At 32.5% G+C, this 27,921-nt stretch overlaps 1 protein-coding gene across 4 annotated transcripts; it reads right to left on the bottom strand.

The window, feature by feature from the left end:
* Positions 1 to 627: 627 nt before the first annotated feature.
* Positions 628 to 24,639, bottom strand: LOC112687397. 4 transcript variants are annotated; one of them, XM_025560078.1, is made up of 6 exons: positions 24,411 to 24,639; positions 12,849 to 13,189; positions 10,890 to 11,287; positions 6,259 to 6,491; positions 1,632 to 1,791; positions 628 to 908 (listed from the first exon to the last, which is right to left on the bottom strand). In XM_025560078.1, exons 3-6 carry the CDS (start codon positions 11,228 to 11,230, stop codon positions 749 to 751), a joined length of 894 nt encoding a protein of 297 aa, XP_025415863.1. In that variant the 5' UTR covers positions 11,231 to 11,287; positions 12,849 to 13,189; positions 24,411 to 24,639; the 3' UTR covers positions 628 to 748. The 4 variants fall into 4 exon arrangements, with proteins under 4 accessions (XP_025415863.1, XP_025415862.1, XP_025415860.1 ...); XM_025560077.1 differs by having other exon boundaries at positions 10,890 to 11,284; XM_025560075.1 differs by lacking the exon at positions 12,849 to 13,189.
* Between the last annotated feature and the right edge of the window lie 3,282 nt (positions 24,640 to 27,921).

Genomic DNA, 27,921 nt, shown 5'->3' with positions numbered 1-27,921 from the left:
TGGTTTTTCAAATACATAGTAACAGTTTTTAGGTACAATTATAGTTAAGTGGTAACACATTTAGTTTTTATGTACATATCTTTTGTTAAGTATGTGTTTTCTTTGCTTAGCGATTTTGTAATCATTTGATTTTTACACATAAATATTTTAATGATTCCACTCTATATATTGTTGTTTATGCATAATATTTAGCGAGATTATAGTGAAATTCAACGGATATCCGAGGATCTACGTCAATTATAATCTATGCGCATCGAATTCTCAGTACAGTTAATCTTGATCTCCCAACGGGAGACGTTGTTGATTGAGATCTGTAAGTTATCAGTCACAATCTTTGGTTCTTACTGCATAATTGTTAAAATTTTTGTGTTGTCCACAAACATAGCGGCCGTTAAGGTTGTTGTTCAGTTGTCTGTCAGGATATCAGAAGCTTGAGCTACAAGGCTCTTAATCGAATATCTATTAATGTCCAGCTGTGGCTACGACCCTTCGTCGAGAAACACCAAAGTTGGGCATTTGTCGAATAAAAAACTATTCGATTAACTATGCCTATAAAAAAAGTTATTATTTGACGTTGAACTGTATTAAAACAATAATAATATTAATACTGTGACATTACTGTCTGTATTTGTTTATTTGATATAATGTACAATTTATATTTTGTTAATATTTTTATAGGTACAATTATTAACATATTGTTTCAAATTGATAACAAGTGTATCTTCTCTTCACTAATTCACAAATAAAATTAGTATTGAGGTGGTAGTTTAAATACAGTTTTCCCGTCTTTTTCGTCTAAGCATGGTACGCGAAGTATATTAAAGTAAATGCTCCCCATGAGATCTCCCGTTGGATGATTTGCTTTTTTCAAACAGTTGAAAAATGTTTTGTCACATATACAATGCGATCTAAAAAATAAAACATAATGGTTACATTTTTTTTTTATAAAACAATGCATATATATGCTATTATTTCCATGTATAATAATTGTATGATAGTCTATTATTAAATTTATTTATTGTTTATGCGCAATGAGTTTTGTAATTGCAATAAATTAATTATTATTAGATTGTCATAGAATATTTTGTACAATTCTATTTCATTTAAAAACTATTATGGGCTAATTGATATTTTTGCTATAGTTTTCGGTCAGATGAACATGTAATTGTTTAATTTTGGAAAAGTTAAATTCTATGTCATTCAAAATGAACCATGGGTAAAACTATTTGTTTACTGAATAAAGTTTTGTAAATAGAAAAAATAGCAAATTAAAATGAAATAAATATTATTAACAAAGTCTTAACTTATTTAATTTTTCAAGATAAAATTATAAATTACAAATTTAATAAACTGAACAGAAAATCGCATTAAATAATTTTATAATTAAATTGTAATTAAACATATTAAATTATAAATTATAATGAATTAAATGACTATAGTTTATCAAATTATAATATAGATCGAAGTTATTTGAAACACCAAGAAGTCTAAAACGTTTGTTACAATATCGCTTACATAAAAATATATATTTGTATTTATTTCAATATGATTTTAAATTTCTTCATTCGAGAGTAAAAAATGGGAAAAATTACATTTTATAATAATTATAACAATTAAATGAAAATTCTTACTTTGTATACATTGAGTTGTTGGTAACATTGTATCTGGTAGCATATGATCTGACTTTTGATGGACATAGATCGTGCGTTCTGCAACACATATCCAATTTCACTTCTGGACCTAAATCGAAATATGAAGTCGCTAAATCACCACTGCCACACCATTTTGTGCCTGAAAATAAGTTCAAGTACACGATAAGTTAAACGTGATTCGAATAGTACGTACTACAAACTTTATTAATGTTATTGCGGCGTAGAAAATTATTTTAATTCAGTTATAAAAATCTATTATCATTAATAATAATAACACCTACCCCTCGATTACAACACCATAGGCGCAACTGGGGGGTTAAGGGGCTTAGCCATCCCCCCCGACCAAGATTTAGCCCCCTATAAATATTCATTATCATACATGGCATACCACATACAGCATACTTAACTCACAATAGTGTCACATACAAAAAAAGACACATTGCCGTAAATCCAAGTTGGCTCAGAATCTATAATATATTTATATGATATATAAGAGTAGGAGTAATCTATAGGTTATTTTAAGTTATGGTAGGAAGGCTGTAGCTCCCCCCAGATTTTTTACCTTAGTTTCGCCTATGTACAAGACATAATATAAGTTAGGTTTTTTTGAGTATTTTATGATATATTATGGAATTTTAAGGAACGAGCAGGCTTATCAAATTTAAGAAAGTACCTATTTAGTAAACGTTTTTGTTGGTTTTGAAATAAAAAATTATGTTCTTGATTAAATTTGGGTTTACCAGGGACATTCAAATGATGAGAATAAATTAAGTAAAAAATTATGTTTTCATCATAGTTCACCTTGAAAATTTAATAATCATGGTAAAGATGAAAGACTCTTATATTATTGAATTTGATTTTAACGAGTGAATAATTAACAGAACCAGTTTTGGCAACCATGTGTCGCGAAGCGCCCACGGATGGTACGACAAGTGTCGCGATTGCCAACAAAGTTTGTCTGCTTTTAACCGTCTTCGTGGATTAGTTTATTTATTTATTTTTTTGTAATATTGTTATTACATTTGTATTGTATTTCTTTTATTTTTTATTATAATTAAGGCTTATTGATATTAACTTAACTTTTATTATTTTTGTTAATAATAATTGTTTTTTTTTTATTATCAATTGTGTTGTGCTATCGTGACAAGGTCATATGCAGGGCCGTCACAAGGAGGGCAACGGTGCCATTATATCTCAGGTCTCAGTATAGGAACATTTAAATAGGACCCTCCTAAAGTATTTTTCTTTATGAAATATTTTTTTTAATTTTTTTTTAAGAGGCCCATTAAAATATTTGTTTATAAAATATTAATAAATTTAATTAAATAAAATGAACTTAAATTTAAATTTAAGTGTTATTATACAGGCTACATTTTAAGTTATTCTAATTTCTAAATATTTATTTATTACAGTTATTGCTAGAGTGTGAAGAGTGACAATTTTATCGAAATTTACGTAGAAATTTATTATTGCAAATATCAACGTGACAACATACAAGTTCTTATTTTGTATGGCTGTTTAAAAATGATCTAAGAATAAATTAAATTTGTATTAAATATGGTAACTGGTAATACAATGTTGAGATGTTATTAAAAATATGATTCTCTGTACCGATGCATTTAAATTACTTTGATTGGTTGAGGTTTGGAAAACTATATTTACCAACATTTTGCAAACTTGGAGTGTATTTTTTTATTATACTTGTATATTATTGTGATGATTAAAGGACCCCCGAATTAATTCACCCAAGGCACTAAAAATTCTTAAAACGGCCTCTAGTTGTATGAGTACTTAAGCTAAAACTACTTTAACTAAATTCAACTTTTTAAAATAATACTTATTATGAATAAACATTTTTTATAGAATAGACTGTCTAAAATCCAGTATACAAAAATAATTTTTGTAGTCTAGTCCAAAGAAGAAATTGTTTGACCGATGACAGATTGTTTGAAATTAATAATTGTGATGAGAACAACAAATAGTGGTTACGAGTGATGGTTATGATGTAATAATGATGACTACGACTACTACAAATAATGATGATGAAAATAATTAGTCCTATTCAATATACCTATTAATATGTTCTTAACTATATTTTATGTTATATTATTTAAATCAATTTTCTACTGTTATATCCAACTAATTTAAAAAACGAATACCCTTTGTGGTCATTTGTTTGACCTTATTAAATATTATTTTGATTTAGATGAGTATAAAAACATGCATCAAGCATTATTAAATAGCTAATAGTTTTTAACATGAGGTCATTTTATTTCCGTTTAAGGCACTATTTGTTTTTCTTATAAGCGCTAATCGTCATAATAAAATAATAACACAAATAGTTATTTCGTGGTATTACCTCTGCATGAGTGATGTGTAAAGTATTACATTCGATTTAAAAAGAACGGGGCTATACATTGTTAGCTATAATTGTATCGATTGAAATAATTCGGAACGCATTTACTCGTCATTCGAATGCATTCATGTATTAAACTACCGTGCAGCGAACAGACGATTTGAAAATAACGTCTTATAATTGTAAACAAAAAAATGGTATAATATCGAAATCGGTACACTTGAACTGTATAAAATATATATTATATGTATTACTTCGAGTTTATTGCGCCTGTCATAATCCGGTAAATTTTTATTTCTACACGTGTTAACTTCGAACGGACTAATTGTGTTGCAGTAGCGTGCTGCACATTTCTTTACACTTACATTATATTATACACTTACTGCATAATTTTAACTGTACAATATTATAACAAGTACGTAATTACGTAAGAAAATATCACTCCTTTGCAATTTGTTGTACTTCAAGTTTTCGCTAATTGTTTTGCTTATGTTTTCGTTTATATTTGGATACAGTTTTTTGATCAACACCAAGTCGAGTTATTTCGTCAATATCGTCAGATAGAGAGAGGAAAAAAGGTGATTGAGAGATATTTTGTGTTTTAAAAAAGAGGGATTAATAATTTTCGTTGTTTATGTCCTTTATACGATCAACACCGTGTTGATAATATTATAAAAAAAAATCAAAGAGTTTCTTTTGGGTTTTTCATATTACTGTAATATATAGTATAATATATTATTAACAAGTGTGATTAGTAAATTTCGAAAGTGAAAACGGAATCAAACGGTTTACCGACGTCTGACAGTATGTAGGTAGGAATAATATTATTTTAGTAATATTGAACCTTGATTTACGATGGTCGATAAATACGTATTAATGGTTTTAATTGAACATTCAAATGCAAAATATTTAAAAAGATACATAAAAATTAAATATTGAACTAATAATTTTTTACTTATTAGTATTTAAAGTCTAGATTGATAGGGTAGTGCAGTGGGGAACTAGGGGAGGGATTGTCAGCCCCCTAGAATATGTTGTTAAGTAAAGTTTACATCGTTCTCAACAAACATCTTTTATAATTAAATTTTTTTTTAATGTAAACTATCCTCCTCCTCTGTAAATAAATCCTGGTAACACCACTGGGGTAATACATCATTATATTACAAATTATCAAAATACCACCTACACCCATCCAATCTTCTCGTTTAATGTTTAATAATTAACTACTTACGGATATACGGCTATTACTTCGACTTGAAATTACATTTTTGGTATTCAAAGAGAAATATTTTGTTATCAATTATGAAATTAAAATTAAACAATGTCATTTAAAACGAAAGAATTATTACGGTAAAAATTGCGAAAATATCTACTTGATTAATTCAAAAATACACATATTTTTAGAAAATTAGTGTTTAACAAATTCCCTAGCCTTAGGTAGGTAGCAATTCATAGTAATATACGTACGAACACATTTTAGGAGATAATTATTGCATTCATCGTCGCAACGAATATTAGAAAACCTGTATAATATATTTGTTCATGTCAGTATTAATTTTGGTTGACACGCATTACACGTTAATAGAAAGTAATACGTTTATGCGGCGCAGTTAAAATGGTTCTGAAATTAAAATGCATTCACTAAAAAAACGCTTTCAAAATTTTTACGAAATTAAAACGCACGTGTTATGAAGTTTAATTAATCAAAATCGTTTTGCATTCATAGTTTAAAATGCATTTTAATTTCAACATGATGTATTACTCTTTTTGGGTATTTTAAAAATATTATTTTTATAATTTTCTAATCATGATGTTATAAACATTTAATTAATATACATGCAAATAACCAAAATAACTTATATATAATTTATCAAATATTTTATGGGTAAGATCGTACAATAATATTTGACCTACGAGGGACGATATCGCTACACAAACACTTTGGGACATGGGAATTCAGTATTTTTCAGTCATTATAGCATGGAACAAATGATTCAGTTTATGAAACAAACAAATTAACATGTTTTATTATACGTAGCTGATTTTGATGTATATTACTAATAAACAGCCATAATTGCGTCTTAAGACAAATCGATTGAAATTGACAAAACGATTAGGTTTCGAACCAATTTTGTCAACATGTTACATTTAATACTTACTAATACTTATACTATACTATACATACTAACACTTCAAACGCACTGATAAATTAACACAGTGTTACTATAGATATCACAACGATATATTTACCTGGCAATATTCCCGAGTACAATGAGTTGGACGTAGTCGTTTGGATTCCGTTCGAGTCCGTTTCACCACCGGAAGAGCCGATCGAACGCAATTTAATTTCTTCCGGATTCACTTGGTGTGGGTCTAATAGATCGCATTGGCTTATTAGATTCATCATTTGACTCAAATTGATTGGTAACGGCTTGTTGATCCTCGTCAAATTTTTCAGCATTACTTTGCCTTCTTCGTCGTTACTATAAAATATAAGTTTAGTACGTCAATAATTATTACAATAGGAAATAAAAACATGTTGTACAACTATTTTAGAAGCCGTACACGCTTATAACTTATATTCTATTACAACGTAAAGCGATAATAAAGAACGACGGGTAAAAATTAAACTTAGTTAAAATCATAGCATGTTTCGAAGAGTGAAATGTATAGCATAATTATTTATGTTTTTAATCACTGGTAGAGTTACTCGCACACAATCGAGCAACGTGCGCAGAAAAGAATTCCAAATTTTTCCAATATTCATTACCATGACCTTGCTATGCGGTCACGGTCTATTGTCGTTTCGATTGCACATGCATCTTTGGTGGGAAAAAAATGCTATTTCATTTTGTACTCTCGGTAACGTTAATTAATCGTTTGTTGTAGAATACCTATCGCTAAGCCAATAATTAAAATAATTCTGCTTGCTTATGGTCTGAGAAAACCCGAATACTGACACAAGGACAATGTTACAATATGCTACTACTGGTTTATTTAATTTTCAATTTTATCTGTTCTAGTTTCAGTTGAGTGCCTACATCACAGAACCAGTAGAATACATTATTCCGACGTTCACATTCAAGATGATTACACGTTCCGAGGAAAATTGTTATGCTAAATTATGTAATTCGATGTTGTACCGGTGTAACTATAATACTTTTTTCAAACATTTATTGTAATGAAAAATAACTCATCTGAAATCTTAATATGATGTATATATTATATATTTTTGTGTAAGTTATTAAGTTCTAACTTGTGTACTAAAATCGACGGGCTAGAAAAATAATACAAAATTATAATTCAAAAAAATATCTTTTCATATGCTTGATGTACTTATAATGTGGTTGGTGTTTCATTAAACAGATGATAGATATAGTACAAGTACAAAGTTTCTAACAGAAACTTTATAATTCCGAAATAAAATACCAGAAAAAATTACAAGGTTATATCTTTATTTCGTGTTTCGATTTTGGTCATTTACAACTTTCTCGAACATGGTAACAAATTTTTATGATTTAAATACTATAAATATTTGAATTAACTATAAATTTCAAGTTTTCATCCGACGGCATAATGTTTCTAGCGAACATCTTGTTGCGACCTGAGATATATTTTTTTCTCTGTTTGGAAAAAAATTGCATAGGCAAAACTAAATAAGTGCAAATAGTTTTACCATTTTACTTTGAAAAACAAAACAGAATTAAAATAATATTATCAATTGCCATTGTATATTTCATTTTAATAATATATGATGGAAGGTACAATGTTGTATTCAAATTGATTCGCAGCGTTAGGGAAGTTTTGACGTATTCTGACTTAGTAACATTATGAAAATACATGGTTATAAGCTGTTTTTTAATTTATATATATAAAGAAACTTGCGACAGCATATGTAAACATGCATAAATAATCGCGTCAACGGATTTTGAAATGTCGACAAAACAACATGCAATACATATCATAACCGGTTGTTGTTGATTCGGCTTGCTCTATTTGAGTTTTTCATAGATGCGATTTTACACTAATGTTTAACGGGACCACTGGGTAGTCTGCGTATTAATATTGCATATATTCTCGTATTTACATGGAAACATACTAAATTACCATTACAGGTCGAATAAATTGAACGACTATGAGGCGACCGTCTGCCTTAAGATACGATACTATGTTAATTAGTAAGTCCAAGGTGTTTATCCCAAGAGTTAAGTAGGCACATTTGAAATCATTGTGAGACATATACGCGTTTACGGCAATGTCAGTCGCATTTGCACGGAGGGGTAGACTCTTATCAACGCCGTAATGTATTAAGAAAAATAAACCTTCTACATTTTTTTACTTATTGTAATACGTATTCAGTGTTTGATCGTGTATTACATAAGATGTCGTATGTGCAAATTGAAATGCACGTGAGTCCTCTACAACTGACCACGGTTCGCGATATCCTATTTCATATAATGATCCTATTTTCTGAACAACATGATACTCTTTAACAAAAAGTAACTATAATGGCCACCTGTTGTTGGCTATAATGAATAGTTAGTTATACAATTTTTTTTTTTAACTAAACACTTTTTTTAACGTCTTTTTGTACAACAGTTTAGTTAGTTTTCATCCGATAAATATATACACTACAGCCGTTGGCTACATATCGCTAAGTTTTCACAATATTTTACAAAAATCCGTTTGCTATTGGTTTCGATTTTAAAGGAAAACGCGCAGTACATTACGCGAATTGCCGACTATGTCAAGACAAATTATTTTTTCACAAATATACGATGCGATAAGTAAACATAATATTTTCGATTACATACGTCCGCGGTCTCACGTCGAAACATATCTAATTATTATTTCAAATATCGTCCTAAAAACGAAGTGTTAAAATGGAAAAAGTACATATGAAAAATTCAATACGATTTTAAATGTATTAACTATACGCCCAATGTTATTCCACTGACCAAGTATGCGTGTGACGTGCGGGATGCGACTCGTTCGCGCACCGAGTGGAAATAAAGGTCAACACGAATTCGGATGATACCTATAAGTGTATATACAATTCAAGTGCAGCAATCATTCAATTGTCGCATGACCGCAGTTACTTCCGGTCTGCAGCAAATGGACTTGTGCTACGTTACACGCGTAAGGTCGGGAAAAAAATTCGATTCGGTTCGCGACGACCGACCAATTTACATCAATCACGTAATGTCATATGAGCACCACAAACTCTTAAATATACATTTATACACTGTTTACAATTCCAATGGTATTGCACGAACACTGAGAATTACGTTGTTCAGAATGAATTTATATTATTATTATTATTATTATTATTATTATGATCGAGTCTCAGTGCCAAAAAATAAAATCGTTAAATCCGAAACGTGCGCGACCCTGATTCCGGATCGGTGGCGCCGTGGCGGAGACGCATCTATACATTGTATTCGCTCGCGGTGATCCGAAATGGCTTCAACGACCTTCGTGCAACTAACGTCCGTCAGTCGTGTTTTGCCCATTGGTCACCTATGGTTGTTCGTGCCCGACAACGTGATAAATAAATTAATAACAATATAATGTTTAGTGTTGCTTAAATGTCCTGTCGCCGTCGTTAACGCCCCGTCGTGTTGGAACGAACAGAACATCACGAGCACCATTATATTAACACCGTGGTCCGGATGTAACTACCGTCACGAAATATTTTTATTTCTCTCTCTCTCGTTATATTTTCATCACTCAAGTTTTTGAATTTTTTACTCTCATTTTGATCATTTCCTCCCTCTATTGATTATATTATTGTATTGCGTACGCGGGTTGACATTGAACGGTCGTGAAAGCAATGCTGATTCCAATCGGGAGAATACGGTTTGTGCAGGAATCGGTTGTCCGGACGTCGTGACAATAATAACAATACCTGCATCGATCGGGAGATAATCGCCGCGGCGCTGAGTTATGCGAAACATTACCGCGGAGACCGGAGAGTTTTCTTTTCCGTCGACAAAAACGTTACAAACTACGCGCGGCGAGACGACACTTTCGTTTTTTCCGGTGCTCGTCGGTGCGTGATAATCGCGGCATACCGCAGACATTTTCTAGACATCTGCTGACCAAAAACGTTGGACTAATATAAACGCGAACGACATTTAATCGCATTCGTGCACGAATACAAAATCAACCGTCACCGCGGACGATCCGTGACGGTTGAACGTTTCAAACGATAGTTTACGATTGTAATAATAGAACTCGGAAAATTGCAATAACGATATTGTGTCGTACGCGATCGATTATACTCGTGCCTTCGATCCTATATGGCTATTAACATACCAGTAGGTACATCATACTCTTTCGTCATAAATCACGCGATAAAAACAAATATGGTAGATAAACAGTGCTATTATAATACATTTTAAGTAACGTTTCGCCAAACAGTATGGACATACTATAACGCCTGGGTTTGTGAAATATTCACAGTAACTAATCTTGAGCACGGAAATCCGAGGTGGTTTCAAGACGAAAATAAGCGGAAAAATAGAAATACCATACGATTCGTACCGGGTGCAAAACCCGAATTATCGGTACAGCATCAACAATATAGATGGTGGTATTGGTAGTCACGCGGTACATATTTTCCTATAGCATGTCGCACGCGTTCCGTTCGCCGAAGATTGTTTCTTCCCGTCGGATCACGAAGCACCCCCTTCCCGTTCGAAAAGCAAATCGGTTTTCGTAAAAAAAAACAGCTTTCGCCGTGGCGCGTGCGCGGAACCAACGGGAATCGTCAGAAACCGACGGGGGCGCGCAAAACCTGATGGTTTAAAATTTCGCGCGCGAAACGTAACGCGATCTTGGCGCGTCGACCGTCCGCGGGGCGCGCGTTGCGCACTCACTAGATCTCGATGAGCTCGCAGTTGAGCAGCGACTTGCCCTCGCCGATCTCGACCACGGCTATGGTCTGGTCGTGGTAGTAGATCATGCGTAGCGACGACGGGTTCACCTTGTACCCGGTGTACGACTTGGTCGGGCTCTTGACGGCGCGCACCGCGCAAAAGACCTGGAGCAGCAGCAGCAGCAGCAGCCGCACGAGCGGCGGCGCGGCAGGACGTCGGGCGAACGACGACATTTCGGGCCGCGGTTTATCGGTGCACTCCCGCGGTGGACGACGTGTACGTGCAAGGTGCGTGCGTACGCTGTGTGTTCTCGTGCACGGCTGCTGTCGACTACATGACATCCAGCAGCGGTGTCGGTTCGTAAGATCGCGGGATCGTAGACGAACCTTTCTGGCCTGCTGCGGGAGTAAGAAAAAAAAAAAAAAAAACCAAAATCAGATCTTGACTTACTGCAGGGGGGGGGGGGGAGAGAATATCGTAAGTTGTCGACACCGGAACGGCCCGAAGATCGATCGCGAGACGATTACGAACGTCGTTTACGACGCGTCGTACCTAAGCGCGCACGAATATTATCCGCATTCGAGAAACACCGAACTCCGATGGTGTACGAGCACTGCGCAGATAATCGATCATGGCGTTGTAGTCGAGGCGTGTAAAAGTAGCGGCGCGTTTTCCGCGGGCGGGGGAGGGAGTTGAACTTTTATAATAACGACGTAACATCATAAGAAGTACGTACGAATCGATAACTATATTATTCCGATATCGTTGCAAAACGGTTTTATTTACAACCGCGTTGTATGAATCAATGTTATGTTTCTCGGTACCTTCGTAGCGAGCCGTTTATGAACCTTTATTTTTTTTTTCTACCGGGCAGCGTTCGAGGACCCAAGCGAGACCCGCCCCTCTGAAAACACGTCGTTGCACACGAGACCTGTCTTCGCGCCGTTGCGTTACGACACCGTAACGGCGAGCGAGCGCGCGCGGATTATTATCGGAAAACGAAATCGCTACGTTTACTTTGCACCGCGAGCGACGATAAAAACGGTCGACGTATAATTTTTATTGCACCGCGTCGGACGCGTTTCACGTTCGTCGTAAATCATTCGGCGACCGTATCCGGATCCGTTTGTGGACCGCGCACACAATGGCCGTTCGGTTGGGCGCTTGTGAATTGCGCCCACATTAAGCGGGTGGTAAAAATACTATAGTAAATTGCGCCCGGGACTTTTCGGGGTCTAAAATGGGCTAGTAAACTGCGCCCGTAGTATCTACTATCTAAGTAACCTCATATTTATAATTTTATGGATAAAATATTTGAGTTACATTCTGAAATTTATAAAAAAATTAATAGTATAAACGAACCATATAGATTCATACATTTTATTTGTTTCTACATTTCAAAACACCAAATTAAAAAAAAAATTTAAAAAATGGAAAAAATTATTCAACAATACAATGAAAACACTATTAAGAGGGCTGAATATGTGAAGATAGTGTCTCATTACTAGGCAGATAACTTATAACTGTACTTTTTATTGTTATCGTTTTTAACCTGACAAAAAATATTTAAAAAACCATAACTAATACAATAATATTAAAAAAAAAAATTAATTTTCCTATTTTTATAAATTTATTTATTTATTTCAAGTAAGCCAAAAAAAAACATTTTTGGAGGACAGTTATAGTCGCCTCCTCGTGGTGTCCTCTGGGTAATGCTAATTGACCATCATAGGAATAATATTTCTATCGGGCGCAATTTACGACACAAAAATGTATACCTGAAAAATACCGAGCGCAATTTACAATTGTTTCCCTTCGTTGGGCGCAATTTACGTTTGCCCGTTCGGTTCGAATTTCGCGCGCCATAAAAATCGCGATCCACAAACGAGAGACGTTCAACGACGTACGTAGTACCACTGTGGCCCAAAATAGCAGTAAACGTTATCGCGATGATCTTACCGCAATACCGTGTGTGTCGGTGGCGTTCGTTGCTTGACTGCTGCTTTTCTTTATTTTTTTTCAATTTTTATTCCCGCGGGCATAAGGCGAACAACGCGACTCGTCTTCGCTCGGACACCGTACGAGGGGCACTATACGGTTAACGCGGAGCTGCCGGTTACACGATTCGTACTGTAACCGTCACAATGCGACTAATGTTGTACGGGCGCGCCTGCACCACGCACTGCTCTCCGGCACAGTGGTAATAATTGTTGATCTCTGACCTCGAACGCGTATTATTTTACTATCAGAGTGAGAGGATTATATTTTCAATGACGGCCGGCGGCGGCGTATAACGGTTCCTGCGAAGAAATTTAAAATATACGTACATAGTATTATGATCGAGGATAACAATGTACACACATCGTGCCGGTGCGAGACGATGCCGACAATGACGGTACGAGCAACAATAATACTATACACCACTCGGCATAGGCGTGTCGTGATAAAATATATTATTTACATATCGCTGTAAACATGGACGTCCGTACGGTTCGAACCATCAGATTTACCGCGCCTAAACACCATGCGTACATATGAGTGCGCTACAACTGTTTAACACTGAGCCCCCCCTCCCGAGGGCGTAAGTGTACGAGATTTTGGAAATCAGCCGAAAAACGGTGTCGTTGCGAACGAATTTTTCACCATCTCCGCAAGAAGTATGACACAAACACATAATCCTCACAATTTTTATATCGAAAGTATACATTTATACGTCGATCGGTAAAAAAAAAAAAAAAAAAAAACGATCCAAATGACATAGTACGTACTACGAGATAACCGGCAGTTTAAGTATTCGACCACACGAGTGCTGAATGTTTCTCTGACCGTTTATGGTAATGCGATATAATAAACATATACATTTCGGTACAAGAGACACTGGCGAAAATTGTGATCACCGATCGACAAACACAATACTTCGCTTGGTCCCTAATTTTTTCGTTCATCACTTTTTCTACTATTGATTATAATAAATACATTTGATGCAATAATAATCATTACATCCAATATCATTTTACTATTGTCACCATATTATAATATTCCAAACAATAATGAAATTTTTTCGATGATATTTTATTAATAGTTTATTATGACTAAAATTAAAAAATATTTTAGAGGTTTATGCGCTCTACTGATAACAGTATGCCTAGTTATAAACAAAATTCCATTGCTATTAAAAGTAATATAATATTGTGATATAAATAAAATTATAATAATTAAAATAAATCGTACATCACCTTTTATAAGATTGATGAAATTAAGTACATTTGGTATGATAATAATCGATCATTAAAATAATTATAATAATAATACAATAATTATAATGAAGGATTACTATCGCACCAAATGTATTTGGTTTAATAATTAGAATCCATTAGTATTCACATTAGTATGTATTAAAATAATAATTATGTAAAAAAAGTTAAGCGCATACATTGAAATACATAAAAAAATTCATATAATTTGTTTCTATTATACCCTAGGCGGCCACAAGGGTCAAAATATACTCTTATTCTCCAAAAATGCATTATTTCTTTGTACCTGTAAAATTATGTTATGTTAAAGTTGATGATTTTTAATGTCTCGTCTGGTTCTATTATTTTATTAATAAGAATACTCAATATCAAATCAATATAGGAGAATTTAATGAATAATATATATTCTATTAGTGTTCCAATGAATAAGACGTGTCAATGTCAAACAAAGTAAAAAATTACTATCCTCGTCAGCTCCCGAATCAACGACCTCGTGATTCTTCTAGCATTAGAAGTAAAAGGGAACAACGATAGAAGCACATAAACGACCAACAATTGAATGAAAATGTAATTTCCTTTTACTTAATTTAAAAAAAAAAAATCACAGAAAATTTCCCGTCACATGCCTCCCTCGTATAACATATTTCATTGAGTAATTTTATTCGCAATCACTATACAATTCGCAGCTTGACGCCCGGAACACGACAGATAATGATATCGGCCCAGCAGTACATAGTTACTGTGTATATCACGCACGTGAAACTAAACGGTTCAGCGATTGGTACAAATATTTTATGTAATTGTTCGTGAATTGCTCTTAGCACATAATAAACGGAATAAGTACGATTTAAAAAAAAAAAAAAAGTTGTCTCCTAATCAACACGGTGAAGTTATTATTATAAATTTCGTAGTATGACGTTTGTACTGAACTATTTTAGATAGACTCTATTGTGTGATTTAATGATAACAGGTAAAAACAAGTATACAATTTTCCAGTGGATTTATTTATTTATTTCTATTTGTATTGTATGAACAAAATAATTCCTTTAAACAAATATGTTTCTAGTTCATTTCTAGTTCATTTAATATTTTAAAAGAGAAGGCGATTTACAGCTACATATGTAAATATCATTAATGGCTTTAATTTTCTTACGACAATTATTAGTATAACAATTTTATAAGTATATATTTAATAATACATCACATTTCTCAATTCATTATTAAAATGATATGCTGCAAAATATAAAATATTTCATATTTATTGAATATTTATATGTAACGATACACTTAATGACCAGTAAAAATATACTAAAATTCGATAAATTTCCAAATATTTAACTTCGATAAAAATATACTCGTACAACTAGGTTCAATTATATTTATAGATACATATAACATGTACAATAATTATAGTCCTCACAAGACAATGTAAGTCATAGGTTCAATTATTTAAAATATTACCGACCTAGTAATCGCTTTAAATCAGAAAAAATACAGTTGATTCAGAATAGTGTGAACCAAATATTACGTGATACTAATGGGGAAAAAATGTATACGTCCTCTTGAATTTGGTGTCAAGGACGAATTTAATCAAAAAAATCATAATGATGGATGGTAAAAAGGAGTTTTCAGGTTTGATATTCACTGCATTTATACACTGCGAACAGAATAATGTGAAACTTTCATCGCAAGAAATCCGGTTTCTTTTCGCAGAGTTTTCGTAAAAAAAAAAAACAATTACATACTTTCTACTATCAAATATTCGTTTACGCATAAATTGGATATAATACCTGATATTATATTTGTATGAGATTTTAAAGTATGCGTTTAATATCAATAGTCAGCGATACTTTTCATAAAAATCAATGTAAAATGGGAAACTTTTATCATACGAAAAATCCTAAAAAACATTTTTAATTGTAACTTTTATATTCGTTTTTATAGATCGTTTTTTTGTATGGCGTGTACTTAACAAATATTTTGGGGAGGGTTACAAAGTTTTCAAGTACTACGATAATAACAATTATTCACATAAAACATTTGATTTAGTTATCTGTTCCATATCTTTTACATGGACAAAACTATTAATTTTTTAGTCTATGCATAAAAGTATAAACATTTTTTCACAATCTCGGATGAGAGAGAGGAATTTGAATCTCTGAAACTCTTTCTCTTGCGTACGGGCCTGATCCATTTAGATGCAATGTAGTCAAAACAAAGTTGATAGTTAAAATCTAGCAATATGATGTTGTAATATATGTTATTCGAACTATGTTTCGAAAAGAAAAAAAATCGCCGAAACTGACGGTCATGGTGTTGCTACCATACCAGGTGTTAAAATACTATAGTTTTAATGCGTGACGAACAACAAGCACTGGTATATTTCATGCGTTGTAAACTCGCTAAACGTCGTAGAAAAATTAATGCTATCTACAATTGTATCTATTGAAAAATGTATTAACAACATACGACTGTAAGCAAAACTTACGAAAACTGTACACAGTTTTGAACAATATTATACTATAATTAATAGCAATATATAAATTTAATAATATTTATTTATTTATTTGGATAAACGCCTGGTTGGCTCAAGTACATATTTATAACATAATTAACAGAATTTCGTATAACAAAAATGGTTTGAAAGTGTGATACAATCATATAGGTGTGGTATATAAGATAAGCAATAACATAACAAGTACATACTCGGATAAATATTGCTATTTGGACAAACTAGTGATTTAAATAATGACGTTTTAGATTTGACACATTATTAAAAAATAAATCAAAATTTCATATATTTTCTAATACTAAGAGTCTATTAAGTGGATTATTTTATCCATAGTGGAATGTGTTTTAATATGAAATGTGCATGAGCGGGTATTATATTGTGGTACGTGAAACGAAATACATTTCAGAATTGGAGGGCAAAATATAATAATATATCAATAATATATTCATTAAAAAAGCTTATAAATATGAATAGTCCAGACTTAAAAATTGATTATTTGAAAAATATTTTATGGTGTTATACTCGTAATTCCATAATTATTCGTTTAATTTTATGCCTCTAAGTAACTGTACTCCTATCTTAAAAGAAACATATATTATAACCTCTGATGTAATACTATACTATAATTATATCGAAATATTATAAAATATATACATTGTATTTATCTATAATTTTTAGGTAAAATAAAAAATATTTTTCATTATCTATATTAATACATTTTAAGATTATCATAGAAATATTTATAATTTTAAGAACCTTTGCCGAGTAAAAATAAATTTTGACCATTTTTTTGATGAAAAAAAATATTCGTCCAGAATAATTCAACACTACATATTTAAAAATGAAATGGAAACCTGTAGTGTACTGAAAATTTCACAATATTTGTCTTTTACAAAATTATTGAAAATATTCTACTTCCTACCTTAAATGATTCCGTAATAAATGACAATATTTCTAAAAGTGTTGTCTACATTTTAGCAAGTTTTATGTTAATTTTCTATTTATTAACTTAATTGTTTCAACAAACTAATATTTTTAGAATGTTTTTAAGTATTGTAATTAAAAGTAATAAAGTAATTAAACTTAATTAAAATTAATTATTAAAACATATGTCAAGTAAAAATAAGTTTTTACAATAATATATTGAGAATGGCTACAAAGATTCAGATGTTAGTAATGATAACTGTTGCGATAACAAGACATCCTGGCGTGATTTCAGTCTGCTAATTCTATTTTTTTCCCCCAATTTTATAATGGAGGACTCTTTCAATTGAGTTGTTTTGCGTGAAACTTTTTAAATTTGTCTTTAATCCTTATGTCCAGATAAGGTATTTCTATGTCATTATGGAGCTGTTTGTTACGCATACGCCAGGGTACTTTAAAGACTATTCTTAAGAATTCATTTTGAAGGGTTTGAAGTTTTTTTATTTTTGAGAGGTAGCTGCCCATACTGGGCATTGCGTATGTTATTAGCGGTTGATTGCTGTGTATAGAATTAAAGAGCATTTCATCTACAGAGTTGAGCTTTGGTTTAGTAGTGGGTACAGTATTTTCAGTCTATTTTACCCTTGGTTTATTTTTTTGTTTATATGTACTTTCCATGTTAATTTTTCGTTCAGATGTAATCCCAGGTTTCACTGAGTAGTCTTTTTCATTCGATTTCTTAGTTGTTGATTTTTATTAATCTTGGGTTTATGTATTTTTTTAGCGTAAATATTTTTGCTTCGCTTTTGATGGGGGAATATTTCGGGAAAGTAACGAAGCTCATAGTGGAGTTTATAAAGCTCGCTAGGTATGAAAGTGATTTTAGGTGAAATTTTTAAGTATTTTATTCGTTATAATATCATATCCGGGGCTTTTTTTGTTTGCTTATCGGTTTATTAACTGCTATATTTTCTTAGGTGTAAATAGACTTTTGGAATGATTATTGGTTATTCATTGTTTCCTTTTTCGGTGTTTGTTTCTTCATTTTGATTTCTGTTGTTCTCATTCGTTGTAAAGCAGTTTTGGAAATATTGAGCAAAGATTTTACATTTTTCAATGTTAGTTTCATATTTAGCTAGACCATTTTTAAGTGGAGGGATTGTTCCATGCTGTTTAGTGATTCGTTTGATAGCTATCCATAGACTTGAGTCGTTTGGGTTTATCTTCGACACATATGATTAAATCTTAAGTTGTCTAGTTCCTATTTAATTCTTCTATTCTTCTATAAATTAATTTAGTATAACTTCTATATATCTATTCAAATAAATATGAACTTTTTTTGTTTGTTGGTGCAGCTAATGCTAGGTCTATTGTTGTTTTGATGGATATCGTATTATGTGTAATGCAAAGATGATATATTTTGTGTTTACTTCGTGTATACTTTCTGTTAGGTTTTAAGATTAAATCAATGTTTCCTTTGAAAATTTTCCATTTTATTAGACGGGTTATTCATTTTAAAACTGGAGAGTTTTTAGGGTTATTAGTACCGGTATATGGTTAGAATGAGTCAAGCACGTTAAAAATGTTGTGGTATAGGTTTGTAGAGAAGTTTGAAATTATTGCACTGTCTAAAATGTTTGAGATAATTCCTGTTCGGTAGAATGTTGTACATAATGGAGGAGGGGAAGATCATGAATTTTAGGTCAGATGAAGTTTTATGTTTAAAATGATTAGACAAAAATTTAAAAATTATGATCCATGATTGATATATCATCAGAATAGTAGTTTTCATATTGTATCCATGAACTTAATTTCACTGTTTTTAGCTAGTATGCTTCTAGAATATTTTCAAAATATGTGCTGATCGAGGTCGTGAGATAGAAATTCAAATCATATATAATATCTTCAACGTCTGAAAAGTATGCTCCAATCGTACCCGAATTTACAAAGTATAAATCACTCCTATAATGATTTGCTGAAATTCTTTAAATTCACTGTTTTTCAATAATTTGAATGATTTTTCCAGTGTTAGATTATAGCATTTTTGAGAAATTTAATGACCGCTTACTCGATATAGACAACGAAAGGATGATAAAAATTTTCATATTTGTATTAACCATGGGTGAAATCTAACTTTGAAATTTAACACATAGCTATATAATTAATAGATGTTCTTGAACTTTTTCCAAATTCACATTAGTGCATAATGTGTGGTTTCTTTTGAACAATACTCGTTTAATATACATAAAAAACATATGTATATTAGTAGTAATAGGTACAATATGGTTGTATGCATTTAAAAAACTACGGATTTCTTTTGTTTATTCATTATCACAATTGTGCATATTATATACTTATATATTACATCATACATAATATATTTAATCATAATAAATTATAAATTATACCCGCAGAAACTTAAAAACATGTTATATTTCAAACCTACAATAATTAAAAATTGCAATACTTTGTAGAATGAAGTACAATCTTATAGAATTTATAGAAAATATAATTTTTTTAATTTTTAAGGAACAATCTTGCCCTCTCTTTTAAATGTATTATTATAACACCGAGATCATGAAAATATTTTAAATTTTTGCGGATTTATTCAGCCTGAGTCTCTTTTGATTATGTGTATATATGTACAATATACATTATACATAAAAGTGTTATATATTTTATAAAATGTCACAAGGTATTTGATTTGAAAAAACAAAAAACATAAAAATCATTTAGAAATATATTAAATATGTATTATAATATATTAATTATAATTTAGTTATGATAATAATTTGGAAAAAAATTATTTCGTTGTAAATTTTAATTTTAATTGGATAATACTTCGTTTAAATAAGTTAATCGAGTATAATACTAGTAGACTTATTAATACGAAGAAACATTTATGATGACCAACAGCGATTACTTTTCGAGCAAATGATACATAATTATTACTTTGAGTGAATATCAAATTATTTATAGTATTTAAAGGTTTAACAATAATCTTCAAGTGAATTGTATTTAGTAAATAGATTCTATTTAAATTTAAAAAAAAATTGATGTACGATAATTATCCTATTGATCAATATTCTATTAACAAAATAAATAGATACGAACAAAAAAAAGAAATGCAAAACATATTATTGTAATATCCTTGTGATTTCTTTTTAGTTTAAAATATTAAAGAATAGTTATTTCATTAATGACCACTGATTTTGAAATGCAAAATTAGCTAAATGAGTATACATACTATACCCACTATTTGCAATTTACATTTTAAAAGTCTATTCATAAAATGAATAATTCTTCTGTATACAGTAAAAAATAGTATATTGACTTGAATTTTTAATTTTAAATAAATTTTAAATACTCAATTAAATATGTATTAAAAATATAAGAAAATCACTTTAGTTATAGTAATAATATTACTTATTTGCTAAAATATTTAGTACTCGAAATTCCGTAAAACAATTTTCTTTTAATACTTTAGAAAAAGTATTATAATAAAGGAACTTAAAAAATATGCTACACAAATATGTTCTGTATATAATACAATAATTCAAGGGTTAATTTTATTTTAAAACCTTATAATACTTGTTACTAAGCGTTTGTAGATAAATCATTAAAATCATCTTCACAATTTTATCATATGAAAAATATTCAATCTTTGATCAATTAAGTAATACCTTGTACCTACTAATAATCTTTTTTATGTTATTTAAACGAAATTTAACTTTTAATTAATAATGACATATTTGTATTATTTATTTCTAAAACGTATTAATCTAAAAATCAATTAAATAATATGTTATACATATTTTTAATACTTATGATATTGAAATTCAACTATTATTAAATCAATAACCTTATTAACATTTTCTTACGAAAATATAATTAATTTACTAAAAAGATCAAAAAAATCTTGTTTGTACCTATAAACTAGATGATTACAGATATTTGTAAATCGAAAAAAAAAACCATAAGAATTGCCCAAAACGTTCAGTATTTACTTCGAGTTATTATCGTTCACGTTGAACGTTGTCGTCTCTTGACTTAGTTACTGTCACATGTTTAAAATATACGAGGCGGTAACCGGATGTGCGTTTTTAACGAATTACTTTCTCGAAATCGATTTGTTGTTAAAACACTTTAAATCGTTTCAATTTTTACTCAAAAAAATAATTTGGTTCAAAACGCAATATTTTGTTTACTTACTATTTTTTTCAAATTAGGTTAGTGTTCCATATATTTTGGCCGTAAGTATTCAGATTCGTCTGTTAATTGTATGCATATTATAGAATAAGAAAATCGTGATTAGTAAAACGTTCGACAAGTCTGGTGTGAGATCGGCGTCCGTTGTTCAAAATCGTGAATAAATATGCCACGGGAAATTCATGGCAATTCATGTCGAGAAACTAAACTCAAGATCAAATTGACCTAATAACGATCATGTAGATCAGTCGTCCTGTGCGCTTGTAGGTAATCGTAAAACAGTTGATTTCAACTTTTTTATTCAATACCCGGCGTACAAATCACGTTTGACGGAAGTAAACGCTTCCAATTTAAAGTAACACACTTCAAAATCGTGTCCACGGCGGTAATCGGAACCGGGTAATAAAAAAAGGTCAAATAAAAACATCTTACGACAAACTTTCCAGTTATTATTATTCCAATACATACCAGTCAAATCCAATTCATAACGAAGACTTTTCTCTGACTACATACTATGTGCATTACGTTTGAAAGCACGAATCGGTGAATGAACTAAAAAAGGACGGATTCAATTGCATTGTACAAAACTTGAATATTTTACAATGCCCATAAGTTGATAAAGCACTGGTTTGTGTGTCACTGTCGATGTACGTATGCACGTAGGTTACGTATCAGGTATAGAAAAATCGAACCGATTGGATAGTTTATCGAGTACACTGTTGCGTGTGTTCGATTAATTATGAATTGATTGACATGTAATGCAAATCTTTTAAGTAAATATATTATCTCAGACTTGTGTTCGTGTTCCACGTGGCGCGTAAATCATCACAGCCATCTAACGAAATCGGGGATACAAATAAATGGTACAAGAGAAGAGATTTCAGTTAGATTAATTCAACCGTTTATTCGTGTCACGTTGGTTCTTCCGATGACGTGTGTAACCGTGCGGCGGAGTATTGCACTCGGTTTTCGAGAAAACGTTTGGACAACCGAAGGTTAGGCAATTTTTTTTGTCGACATATTCTATCGACTGAAGTGGTTCAAACACTTCGACGGGCGGAACGAAAACAAATAAAAGTGATACACTGTTGTGCGTTTGTCAGTAACAAATCAATTAGCTGAAAACGGAACGCAATTGTACAGTGCACGTACAGTGGCACGCACTCAAAGATAAATAAGGGTAGCATATTGAATGGAAAAGTACCACTTACCCACCAACCAAGTCACTTTCGAAAATAGAACTCAACTCAACTCGGCAATGAGAGTAATAGGAAGAATGTTAAGATGAACACCGCTGAAAAGGCTGGCAGTTATAAGCAATATTCTTCCACCGAAAATTCGAAGAGAACAATCCCTTATTCGTGAATGAACCAAGTATATCAACAATCCAAATCTGCCAATACATACTGATCTTAGATTATTTAATTATGAACCTAAGCTAAAGTCTCGTAAACCATCCTAGATGAACTAATACGACATAACTTCAACCCAAACCTCAAATAACAACAGGACGGGTATCTGATAACAGAGAAAAGCAAAAATTGTGAACAACCGGGTTTTGATTTAATTAGGAGAATATGGGTGACATTGAATCGTTTACGAACTGGGCACGGAAAGTGCAAATATCTACTACACAAGTAGAAACTAGAAAATTCTCCTGCTGTCTCGAACAATCGCACATATAATCTAAGAGTTTCCACTACGTGCATTCAACGGCACCATAGAAGACATACATGCAGTTAGATGGATAGAGTCTTGACATTAGCCTATAAGTCCCACAATACTACTAGTTATAATTACATAATTCTATATTTTATATTTTTCTCTAATATTTATATCTATTTTATGTCTTTATTTTTTTTTTTATGTATTTTAGCCATACGAAATGTATACATTGGCAAATGTCTTCAATTTTCTGTTATGAATGATAAAATACTCGGTAGTATTTTATCAGTTACCTCTATAAAAGCTAATAATAGGCAAATATCTATAATATTATTTAGTTAATTTTCAATATTTTTATACGTAGCGAAATTGCGATGAAGATATTTTGGGATCAGAGGTCCACCCAACCACAAAAATAATCAGGAGTAGCAGCTACTACCCTCGAAAGCTCCAGCGTGCGCTAATGGTTGTGGACACGACTTTTTCGTGTCCGTCGGTGTACGAATTCCGTCAAACGTAAATCGCTACAACTACGCGCGGCAACGATGACATTTTATTGGTTCATCACAATATCAGTGTCACACGTGTGCGACATCGCGGTTTCGCCGTACACGCGTTCATACTTATTCCGAGCGTACACATCATAACGCGTTACCGAAGTAACCGCGATGCGTTATCGCGAAGCGTATTTCGACCGGCATGCGAACACGCGCGATTAATGATTTTAATAGATCCTGTAATAAAATGGTAATATGATATTGTACAAGCAAAATTGTCGACAGGCAGCGAATGATGTAAACGCGTTCGGCGGTACGTATCGGTATCACACGTCTTAAGCAGTGCACGGGGTGCGAGTCCAACTTAACCGGTAAAAATATCAAAATAAATGGAAAAAAAAAAAAAAAAATCAAAGTAATAATAATTATAATAAAAACAGAACATCCGTTCTGTACTCACCGGCGACGGCGTTCTCGGGGCACGGCGTGCGCGCTGTTGCACTCGCGAGAATCGAATGAGAAAACGAAACCCGCAGTCGCGTGCCGGTGACATTAACGCCGCCGGCTGCTGTTTCGGTCAGTTCGGCGGCGCGCGGGAGAGGAGAAGACGCGCGTGTACTACGGGAAAGAGAACGTAAACGCGATTCGCACGTGTATTGCGTACCACTCGTCGTCGTCGTCGTCGTCCGGTCGACTCGAGTTTGTTGTTGCGGCGGACCGGACACTGCGTTTCGAACGGGCTTCCGTTGAGGGGCGAAGGCGTTTTAAATGTTGTCGTTACCGGGGACGTTTTGGCGACGGCGGACCGGGCGCACCCGTTACCAAATACTACCGAGCATCCCGGTTAGGTACCCGGTTCGATGTGCTAACCGCAAACCAGCCCTAACCCATACGGTATTCGCTCGGTCAAACCGTCCGAGAGTTCACCAGGCCTCGGACGCACGGTAACCACGGGCACGCGAGTCCACTAACATGGTCGCCCGTATCTAGGCCATACGATGAAAGCGCGTCGGTTTCCGTACGACCATTATGGTTATTATTGTCCGCCATCACTACTGTCCCGCGCACCGCGGCGGACGACGAGCGCGCGCCGCTCTCTCGGCCACCGCTCGGACTACATTATTATTATTATGAGCGTCCTCCTCGCGGCCACTCGTTCGGCCAGCAGATGCCGCACCGTCATCGCGGTTCGACGGTTCGTTCAGAACGCGTTTCTGTTCTTCACTCCTTCGACGCGACGGCGTTTGCTCGTCATTCACGTCTCACGGATAATGTTATAATCATAATGTATTTTATACTGAACACGCGCTATTTTTTGTACAGGGGTGAGCTAACCGAAAGGTCCGCGAAAAATTCCATAACGAACTCTACTTTGGTACTCGCGAGCAGGGACGGCGCGAGGGGGGGGGGCAATAGGGGCGGTTGCCCAGGGCCCCACGCCTTAAATTATAATTATGGCCCCGCGGTTCTGATTTGACTGAACTTAAAATATTTTATTATTATAAATTATAGGACCCAACATTTATTTTGCCTAGGGCCTCGCAAACTCTAGCACCGTCACTGCTTGCAAGGCCATGCTATGTTGGACATCGGTTAAACGTTTTTTTTTGAAAAATGCGAAAACAAATATAATTTTTACATCAAGCCAACGGTAGATAAGGATACCGAGACAACGTACACATTGAGCAGGCTAGCTAGTTATTAGGGCAAAGCTTTGAGCATATTCTGTGGCGAAGAATAAAAGTACACGGATGAACTTGGATTCGTTCAATTTTGTTCACCATGTTAAGTACCCCGTTTCGAAGTGGCTTAGGAAACAAGATTATAGGTCAAGATCTGGGAGTAATTGAAGAAGTTAAAATGTTTTTATCGCCTAATATATTACTATTTCATTCATATTTATAAGTATGTACAAAAATAAATAGCAACTAATCAGATTATGGAAGCGATTTCGATCTTGAATTTCCTCTCATGTTTGAAGAATCAAAGTTTAAATTTCTGTTGATATACTACAGAATTAGTATAATTATATTATTATAACATATATATTGATCAATATTTTTTTAGTACTATTCAACCTGTTGTTAACCTTGATTGTAATGCTAACATTAGAAATGCATTTGACGTTTTGAGTAATGATTTAGATTCAGCAGATCTAAATATGGAGTAAGTAGATTTAAGGAACAAAATATTAAGGAAGAGATGCAAAGAATACTATTACTAAAATGAATGCACTATCTATCTGAGCTTAACGAGTTTAAAAATATAACTATTTTACTTGCTTCGTTTTATAGCTGTGAAACATTACAGTGCCGACGTTGAACGATTAGTAAGTAAAACCAATATTCTTAAATCGACAAATTGTCAAAGTTCGCATGTAGAAACGATAAATTAATATCATTTTATTCATTTTAATATAACCGCTCTTCAAAATAGGAACCCAAGACCTGCAATACAGATATAGTTAAATATTATTATTTATTATTATTAATTATTTTAAATTAGCGGATATTTACGAGTTTTACATGCATTTAAGATAGTTTGACTAGAAGATAATGAGTTCTTACATTCCTATACAAGTTACATTATAAATTAATGTATAGGTAGGTGTATTCATATTATTAAATTAAAACTTACCGTTATTTCCATTTGATTAAATTCGGCTTTCTTAAACATGCTGACTAAATTATGACAAGAAGAATCGGCTACAAGGAGTCATTTTTTTTTTTTTGCTTTCTAGTAGACGAGAAGCGACGCCTTTTTTTTTTGTTCCTTTCTAAGATATTATTGTAGTTATATAAAAAAAACGAAATAAGAATACACACATTACAAGTTACAACAGTTGAGAGACGAAATCGCAGTAATTCGCACAAATTAATTGATTCCACAACGTATCGTTAACGAAAGCGTGAAGGATTGGAGGTACTTTAGTTGATGATAAATGGTTAATCTATCATGGTACCGACAATTATAGAGTACCTCACCAACATGCGTAAATCAACTCCACGCATCGTAAACATTTGATAAGAAAGCTAAAAAACCCAAAAATTTAACAAAAGAAACTTGAAAAAAATATAAAGGTACTATTAACTATATATTTAATTTAAAACATAATATATGAAAACATAATTAATAAGTTTATTATAACTGCACATTGGAGTATTAATGGCAAGCCAATTGCTAACAATTTTTAAGTTAGAGATGCCGTTGCACACCCTGCCATATCCCAAATGACGCGCTGGTTCAGAGGGAGGGGAGGTTAAAGGATAAGACTCGATTGTCTTTTTTATTAAATGTATTCATAATACAACTATGATTTATCAACACTTGTATACACATTAATTTTATGAGTTACAAGCAGTTTGAATAGCCTAACCATTAAAGTTTCCTTGTAAAATGTTTGGCTTCAAATCACAATCACTTAATTATATTATTATTTTACACAACCCTAAACTCTCATTGAAAATTCCTGGGCATTACACTGAGTAAATTACATATTTTATGTCGACACTTTGTAATAAATGTTATTTATATACATATATAACCTACTAGGTATCAACATTATTATAAACACTTATATACGGTTATCATCAGAAGATTTATTTGATGGTACATGACATTAATTTTTGGAAGATTTTACTCCTTCGCATTTAAAATAATAATCTTTTAGCTTTTGATTGGTATATTGAAAAAATTGAAAAAAAATTACATCATTCACACAATAACTGTTATTGGCTACTAACAAAAACGCGTTGCTATGACGTTTTAAATTAAATTGTTCATACGGAATATTTGTCACATCAACAACGGAGTCAAAAGAGAACACATACAATTTCCTTCTAAAATTTCCTGAAACCATTAATACTTTAAAGTTTCAAGTGTAAGCAATTTTAATTTGTCTATTATCCCCATATCCGCTGATCAGTGGGCGATTTGTTGACTTTTGAAATATTGGATACGCCAGTCATTGG

The sequence above is a fragment of the Sipha flava genome, unplaced genomic scaffold, assembly GCF_003268045.1.
Source record: "Sipha flava isolate LNK unplaced genomic scaffold, YSA_version1 34_pilon_pilon, whole genome shotgun sequence".
Classification (NCBI taxonomy): Eukaryota; Metazoa; Arthropoda; class Insecta; order Hemiptera; family Aphididae; genus Sipha; species Sipha flava.
Note: the sequence above shows the minus strand (reverse complement) of the source record. Positions and strands in the feature narration are given on the sequence as shown.

Bases quoted from the DNA above. Each gene is read 5' to 3' on its own strand.
- LOC112687397 (XM_025560075.1), bottom strand. From the start codon at position 24,503: ATGTCACCGGCACGCGACTGCGGGTTTCGTTTTCTCATTCGATTCTCG. The intron at 11,288-24,410 runs GTGAGTACAGAA...TTACTCCCGCAG, and splicing joins CCCCGAGAACGCCGTCGCCG to CAGGCCAGAAAGGTTCGTCT. The intron at 1,792-6,258 runs GTAAATATATCG...ACTTATTTTCAG, and splicing joins GTACTCGGGAATATTGCCAG to GCACAAAATGGTGTGGCAGT.